Source organism: Astatotilapia calliptera, chromosome 10, assembly GCF_900246225.1.
Source record: "Astatotilapia calliptera chromosome 10, fAstCal1.2, whole genome shotgun sequence".
Taxonomy (NCBI): Eukaryota; Metazoa; Chordata; class Actinopteri; order Cichliformes; family Cichlidae; genus Astatotilapia; species Astatotilapia calliptera.
Genome location: NC_039311.1, coordinates 16,989,844 through 16,998,437, shown reverse-complemented (window position 1 = coordinate 16,998,437; position 8,594 = coordinate 16,989,844). Strand labels below are relative to the sequence as shown.

At 44.1% G+C, this 8,594-nt stretch overlaps 1 protein-coding gene across 1 annotated transcript; it reads right to left on the bottom strand.

Annotated features, from left to right (window-relative positions):
• Positions 1-503: 503 nt before the first annotated feature.
• On the bottom strand, positions 504-5,417 carry LOC113031226 (uncharacterized protein K02A2.6-like). Its single transcript, XM_026183233.1, has one exon. The coding sequence runs from the start codon at positions 4,950-4,952 to the stop codon at positions 921-923; it is 4,032 nt and encodes a 1,343-aa protein (XP_026039018.1). The 5' UTR covers positions 4,953-5,417; the 3' UTR covers positions 504-920.
• Positions 5,418-8,594: the final 3,177 nt, after the last annotated feature.

Sequence of the window (8,594 nt, the reverse complement as noted above, 5' to 3'; positions counted from 1 at the left end):
CAACACAAGGAAATTTGAAAACCCAGCCTACAGACACTTCCGTGCGATTGCCAGGATTCAAACCTGACTTATCATCAATGTGTTATCTGTTGAAGTTCAGGCTCTGGCTGCTGGGCTGATGTTGTATTCAGCTTTATCATCAGTCTGGATTTTTGGCTAGCTTTGTGTTGGCATGCTGTCTGTGCAGATGCTTGCAAAGAGCCTAAGTTCTGTTAGCAGTGGAATGTAATTGTTTCTGTCTGGGATGCTGTTTGCAATTTACTGTTGCAAAAAAAAAAAAAAAAAAAAGTAATATTCATATCATCCACTCATCAAAAGCTGTACTGCGCCACCATTTTCCTTCTTCTGCATAAACTAAAATCAGCTGATTGTCGCCAGGAAGAAAAAAAAAACAAGCCCTTGTTTATTTGATTTTTTTTAAAAACAATTTCTCAGCAATCAGATAACTGAAGAACCTTTGCAATACAAGTAACGCCATAATGAAAAATGTAATGTGAGTACTGTAGTTGTGATATGCGTGTTGTTATATTTCCACTGTAGTGTCAATACACTATTAAGGATTATGCCGAGTCAGACTGCACATACAACAGTTTGTTTACAAGTTGACTTCTTCTTTTTTGGGATCACACAGAAGTAACACACACACATAACTGGGCGTGGTGCCCCCTACTGGCGATGGCTTGCATAGCACACAATAATTCTTGGTTCATACATAACATCTCCTCCCCACTAAGCTATGCGACCGTGGCACCACCCGCAGAAACATTTCCCATAACCAAAGTAGCACCTTTTTTCTTTTTTTTTTTTTATATTACAACATTCATGAAAACTGGAACTAATGTTGCTTTCTGTATGAATTTCTTTTTAGTTGAGAATAATGTCTCTGAACGCCAACACTCTCACTGAACTACTTAATACGCTCACCCATCACAATAACGAGCGGGTGGCTTGGTGACTCTCACTGGGTAACGTCTTACAGGCTCTGTAACCTGTGTACAGTCAGTCGGTGATGATTTAAGAGACTGGGGTGTATCTGGAGGTACGGTGGTCCCCATAACTTGTTCAACAGTCTCTTCCTGCAGAGTTGTACAAGGGTAAAGCATGGTGTCACTACCACTCTGGGCTGGTGACATCTGAGAGCTTGTCGGAGGATCCACTGTGACCTGCTGAGATACTGACTCAGGTCGTGTCAGCATCTGATCCACATGACGTTTCCACACCCCTTGGGCTCCCACATTCACCTTGTATGACACTGGCCCAGTCTTCTCCAGTACGACACCGTGCGTCCACTTGTCCTCTCGCTTCCTATAATCGCGCACCAGGACAGGCTCGCCCACAGTGAACCGTCTGTCCCTGGAGTGTTGCTGTCGGCATTGTTGTTGCGCATCCTGTGACCGACGCACAGCTCCGGCCACACTGGGCTTCAAAAAATCCAGTCGAGAGCGCAGCTTGCGTCCAATGAACAATATAGCTGGCGTTTCTCTAGTTGTTGCATGCGGAGTGTTGCGATATGTCAAGAGGAACGTGTCAAGGCGTTGTTGCACAGGTGCTGTACCCCTGGAGGCTTTCAGTGCATGCTTGAATGTCTGCACAAAACGCTCAGCCAAACCATTAGTGGCAGGATGGTACGGCGCAGAGCGGATGTGTTTGACTCCATTAGCTTTCAGGAACACCCTGAATTCCTCAGAACAGAACTGCGGTCCGTTATCACTCACCAGGACGTGGGGAATGCCATGGCGACTAAAGAGACCCCGTAGCACTTGTATGGTTTTACCAGCTGTGGTGCTATCCATAATATGCACTTCAGGCCACTTGGAATGTGCATCTACCACCACCAGGTACATGTGACTTTCAAATGGACCCGCAAAATCCACATGGATCCGTTCCCATGGACAGGAAGGCCACAGCCAAGGGTGTAAAGGCGCTAACCCAGGCTCTTTTTGCACACGCTGACAAGAGTGGCAGGCTTTAGCTTGAAGCTCAATTTGAGAATCAATGCCAGGCCACCAAACATAGCTGCGAGCTAAGCTCTTCATCCTCACCATCCCTGGATGTGCAGTGTGGAGCTCTTTCAGTACATGAGAGCGCAGCTTAGGTGGCACAACCACCCTCAAGCCCCACATGAGGCATCCCTGCTGTATTGTGAGTTCATGTCTGCGCATCAGATAGGGTGACAGCTCTTGATCTGTGTCCTTTGTTGCTGGAAAACGTCCAGTTATTACCATTTCCAGCACACGAGACAAAGTGACATCAGACAAAGTGTCACGTCTGATCTCGGCGACACTGACTGGTAATGTGTCCAGCTGAGATGCGTAGAATACCTCAACTGCTCCCTGTTCCTCTTTCTGTGCAAGGGGCAGAGGTAAACGTGACAGACCGTCAGCATTGGCGTGATGTGCCCCCTTCCGATACTGTAAGGTGTAATTATGTGCTGACAGAAGGAGCGCCCAACGCTGCATTCGCGCAGCTGCCATTGATGGTGTACCTTTTACTGGACTCAGAATTGAGGTCAGTGGGCGATGATCAGTGAGCAAGGTGAACTTGTTACCATGGAGATACTGGTGAAACTTGCGCACTCCAAAAACAATTGCCAACGCCTCCCTCTCGATCTGAGCATAGTTTCGTTCTGCTTTGCTGAGGGTTCGTGAAGCATAAGCAATTGGCCGTTCTTGGCCATCAGGCATGACATGTGAGAGCACGGCTCCAACGCCATATGGTGAAGCGTCACATGCCAAATGGAGAGGCAGTTCAGGATTGTAGTGGGTGAGTATTTTTGGTGAGGCCAGACGTTCTTTAGCATTCTGGAAAGCTGACTCGCAGGCTGATGTCCACTGCCATTTCTTCTCTTTACTGAGTAGCTCATTCAGCGGCTTCAGGACTGTAGCTAAATCAGGTATGAAACGTCCATAATAGTTGAGCATTCCCAGAAAAGAACGTAACTGGCTGACATCAGCTGGTGCTGGAGCTTCCATAACGGCACGCACCTTTTCTGGTGATTTGTGTAACCCTGCCGCATCAATTATGTGGCCCAGGTATTCCACCGATTCTTGGAAAAACAGGCACTTCTCCTGTTTGAGACGCAGGCCATAGTCCTCCAGCCTGCCCAAAACTGCCTTAAGGGATCTCAGGTGTGTCTCTTTATCTGGACCACTGACGAGGATGTCATCCAGATAACAATGGGTGTATGGTAGGCCGAGAAGCACTTGATCCATAGCCTTCTGAAACAATGCAGGTGAAGACGCCACTCCAAAAGGCAAGCGATTGAAACGGAACAGCCCTTTTTGTGTCGAAATAGTCAGCAGCTTCTTAGACTCCTCTTCTACCTCCATCTGTAAGTAGGCATTTGCTAAGTCTAGCTTACTGAAATGCTGACCTCCTGCTAGAGAAGCAAACAGGTCCTCAATGCGTGGAAGTGGGTACTTATCCACACAGAGCTGCGAATTAAGAGTGACCTTGAAATCACCACAGAGTCTCACTGAGCCATCCTTCTTGTTGACAGGGACCACGGGCGTAGCCCAATCACTATGCTCCACTGGTGTGATCACCCCAAGCTCAGTCAGGCGTTTCAGTTCTGCCTCCACCCGAGGGCGGAGAGCATAAGGCACGTTACGTGGTGGACAGAATTTGGGGACACTATCAGGCCTAAGAGTCAATCTGGCTTTAATTCCTTTCATTGTGCCCAGCTCCTTAGAGAAAACGGCAGAGTGTTTCTTTAGCACAGCCTCCAGATTGTCATTTCCGCTTTGCTCACTGGCATGGACCATCTTTAAGTCTTTCCAGTTCAGCTTAATCACTCTCAGCCACTCCCTACCAAACAGTGGTGGAGCATCCACCTTTACCACGTACAAGGGTAGAGTTGCACGCTGCTTATTCAGTTCAACTTGCACCTTGATGACCCCTTCTGGTGCCAGCGGCTCCCCAGTGTACGTTTTCAGCATGATGTCAGTGGGTTGCAGCGGCAACTGACTCAGCATACTTTTATATTGTTCCCATGGAATCAAAGACACAGCAGCCCCTGTATCCATCTCCATCTCCATTTTCTTCCCGTTAACTACAGGCATTAGGGAGATACGTGAATATTTCTCTTTTCGTGACAAAGAATACAGCTCCAACTCACTATCAGTGTCGGGACTGGTTCCTTCACTTTCACTCTCCTCAGCGGCAACATGATGAATTCTCCTCTTTTTGTCCTTTGCTCTGTTTTTAACTGCATTGCCTTTCAGCTCATGTTTCCCCTCTTTCTCTTTCCTGTTCCAATCTTGGCTGCTTCTGGCTCTACCTTTGCACATGCGTTTCGTGTGGCCCTTCCTTCCACACTGGTGACAGTCACGGTCTTTGTACCAGCAGTCATCATCAGTATGATTCATTTTCCCGCAGCGGCGGCATTTTTCACCTCTTTGTGACAGCACTGCATTCACTTTAAGGGAACCACTCAACTGCTGCACTTCACGTGTTGCTGTCTCTGCCGACACAGCATAATCAACTGCTTTGCGAAACGTGAGATCCTTCTCAGTCAAAAGACGCTTCTGCACAGTTTCACACTTTAATCCACACACAAATCTGTCTCGTAGAGCATCTTCCAGATACGCACCAAACTCGCAATGTTCTGACAGTCTTTTCAGCACCGCCACATACTGTGCGACCGTTTCTTCTTCCCCCTGATTCCTCTTGTGGAACCGGAACCTTTCAGCTATTACCAGCGGTTTGGGAGCAAAATGAGCTTGCAAAACACCCACAATATTGTCATACTGCATTGTCCCAGGCTTGCTTGGCGCCACTAGATTACGCAGCAGACTGTACGTCTTGGGACCCATCACACTCAGCAGCACCGGGACCCGTTTCTCAGGCTGAATGTCATTAGCAAGGGTGTAATGCTCAAAACGTTCAATATACGTCGCCCATTGCTCACCAGCATCATCAAAAGGGTCCATCTGTCCAATCATTCCAGCCATGATGTATCCGCTGTCCACAGCCAACACTGTCGTTTTTGACTCGTCGGCGAAAAGCAGCTAGCAGCTAGCTCCGATGCTAATTCACCACGCGATCGTCCGTTTTCCGTCCGAACTCGGCCACGCAGTCAGTTCATGCTCAGTAGACAGCCAAGTCTTCCAGACGTCACAACTCGTCGCCAATTTATGTTATATTTCCACTGTAGTGTCAATACACTATTAAGGATTATGCCGAGTCAGACTGCACATACAACAGTTTGTTTACAAGTTGACTTCTTCTTTTTTGGGATCACACAGAAGTAACACACACACATAACTGGGCGTGGTGCCCCCTACTGGCGATGGCTTGCATAGCACACAATAATTCTTGGTTCATACATAACACGTGTTATGCCCAAGACTGGTGCTGAGTTTTTCTTTAAAAACATTTGTGAATGTGTTACCTGTTTGTTATACTGGTAACTTTCTTAAGTGAACCCCAAACCCGTAAACTCAGAAAAGCTTCATATTTAATTTGTTAGGAAAACATCTGTAAACACCTGGCAAACACAAGTTCTGCCACTTGCATTGATAAGGTAAAAATCAACCAAGTATTAAGTAAACTCGAATTTAATGTGTTCTCATAGATATGCTTGATGATTAACATGTCGTATGCTATGTTACTGGAGTTGCTTATTATTACAACAGCCTGCAAAGCCATTGTGACCTCAGACTTAGTGCAGCCGACATATTTAAAAGAAGATTAACTCCACTGGTGTTTAATTTGCTAATGTGTGTGTGTGTGTAGGTGAGTGGGAGGTTGTGCAAACAGTCTGAAAATATAATTTAAGAATGAATAGACATGATCAGCCTCTGCTCATTACCAGAGTGTTATAACACACCGAGGAAGGAAGCAAGAATGGGAAACATATCTTGGCTGCAACATTAAAAGCTGTTCGACAGTTGTTCAGGTAATGATACTTCACAGATGACAGTGGGCGTGGGAGGAACGTTTGAATTGAGGAGCTGGGGATGTAGTCAGAACTTAAACTGATCCAGAGTGGGATTTTATTGTGGGTGATCACAGAGGACAACTCAAAGTACATGTGTAGATTATATTTCTCAGACAGACTGAGACTGACTCAGACTGCTCAGCAGGTCATCTGTCCAGCATTTGAAAAAAATTGTTATATTTTCAGGAAAGTAAAAAATATTATATCAGCTCACTCATTAAATCATAATTTTTATCTTCTTCAGAACAAGGAAAACAGTTGGACTGGAACACTTGCAGAAACTGGTGGGATACTAACATTAATTATGAAGTTTTACCATTGCATGGTTGAATACTTGAATTGTACTAAAAAATGTAAGATGTGCAACCATATTAAACAGTATGATCAGATAATTAACATTTTAATTTAGTCCAGAGCTGTAATTTAATCCCGAGTCAAAGGCTTGATAATCATAGCTGTCTTAAAACTGTGTGCCTGTGAGGACTGCCTTTACATCTGTTCATTGACTAGACTGGCCATCTACCACTCCTTAAAGTTGCAGTCAGTTATTTATTCAATTTATTTAATAGATAAAAAAGAATATTGTAATCATAAAAATACATTGATTAGTGTGCAATTATGCCTTTCATCAGAGTAATGCATTTTCATAAAGATGAGGTCTATCTGATAACCCTGTGCTAATGTTGTTCCTCGATTATCATAACAATGTTGTTCCAGGATCAACATTATTACTGTAAAAGACAAAGGAAAAAAACAAAACATTTTCTTTAATATAAACCTCTCTTCTGGAACAAATTGTAAGATTGTCGAATGTTTTCTTTATTAAGCTTTGAAATATGACAAATATGTTATCACGCTAGGTTTGCGGTTAGCCAAATTTAGGGTACTCATGTTGGTTTGCTTGTGATACTTGTTATTAGCATTAGCTAACTTCTGGCTAATACTTTGGTCAGTTGCAATGTTGATCCTGGACCGAAACTATTATGATGACATAGGCAGTGTTGGGGAGTAACGGAATACATGTACCGCCGTTACGTATTTAAAATACAAAATATGAGTAACTGTATTCCGTTACAGTTACCATTTAAAAAGGTGGTATTTAGAATACAGTTACTTTGTTGAAATAAATGGATTACACTGGTATTTTCCTGTTTCATAATGTGGCGGGTCAGGATTTTTTGGGTTTGTTTGACAGCTATGTTCTATCTGGTTGTTAAGTGATGACGTGACGAATCCTACTTCCGGGCCTAAAGTAGTCTGCGTTTAATATGGCTTTTGTGTTGTTAACATGTTTAATGTCTTGTATTTTCTTCTATTTAATCTCAAAAAGCTCCTAAAACAGTCAGTGATCACTGTTGACCTCCCTCGGCTTTTATTACCACTAATCATTTATTTAAGCTCAGTTTTTAAAACCTTAGGATGTAACTACAGCCCAGCCCATGCAGCAGTATATGAATGACTAACCTCGTATTGTGGATGGATTATCTCAATTGTTCTCCTGGCTGAAGTTTAGTCCTTTTACAGCATCCTGCCATGCGATTACATTTGTTCCTGACCACCGAGAACACTCACGTTAACTTTTATCGAGTGGAAAAAAAGTTAGCTTGTTTATATTATGCTAACATAGCTGTGTCGCTAGCGGTCACGTAGCACATCATTATATACCAGCTAGCCAAACTTCAGTAACCCTACAAACGTCACTGCTGTTTAGTTTTGTCTTCATTTATATTGGAAGTGATAATAGAGCTGTACGTTTTAATTTGTTTCCAAAACCCCGCAGTCAGGACATGCTATGTTGTATTTAGATAGAAGCTAGCGAGCTAACTTCCTGCTAACTTCTAACTCCGTTAAATGTCATAAATTCCGTTTTCATGGATGCCTGGATGTTAAACTCAATTGTTACACCTGGTAGAGCAGAACGCTGATCATTTTATTAAAGATGAAAGACTTTAGACAGTTTTTCAACTCTCAGTAATGCCATAGTGATCGTTTGATATATGGACCTGCAGCGGAGTTTAGGCCCAGACACGGCTAGTGACGTCAGACTTAACAACCGGATTGCTCCAGGCGGCAGCACTACGGTTGCCATGGTTACAGGGCGTTGCTCTCTCTCTGCCACTGTGTGTCCTGGGTGAGAGAGCACCTTTTTGTTGTTGTTGTGCTAAGCTAATAGGCAGAATGCTACAGGCATAGCTCTAAAGAATGTAGCCTTATGGGCAGTGTAGTCCGTGTTGCAGGGAGAATGGACTGCCATATCCATTATGTGTCTGTGAGCAAGAGGAGGTAGAAAAAGGATAGTGGACAAGTACGAGCTGTCATCGAGCAAAAACGGGAGCTGGAAGCATGTAAATATAATAATAACCACTGCAGCCAAGAAGAGTGCCTGACAAGCCCAGTTGTAAGTACGTTATTTAGACTCGACTGTACACTGTGTTCGTGTTTTCCTCCGAAAACAATAAGTTTAGTTGGAGCAGTCTTTCAACGCCTCTCTCTGTCTCTTGCAAGCAAAGTCGACCCACACAACAAAGTAAAGCTTTTTTTCGGCTAGAGCCCAACACGGAACCCGTCGTATTAGTCAGAGGTCCCTTTACTACGGTTCGGAGCCGCGGACCTTCAGTAATAGTAATAAATCACACAGCAATAGTACATTCAC

Excerpts from the sequence above, each read along its gene's own strand:
- LOC113031226 (XM_026183233.1), bottom strand. The coding sequence starts at position 4,952 with ATGGCTGGAATGATTGGACAGATGGACCCTTTTGATGATGCTGGTGAG.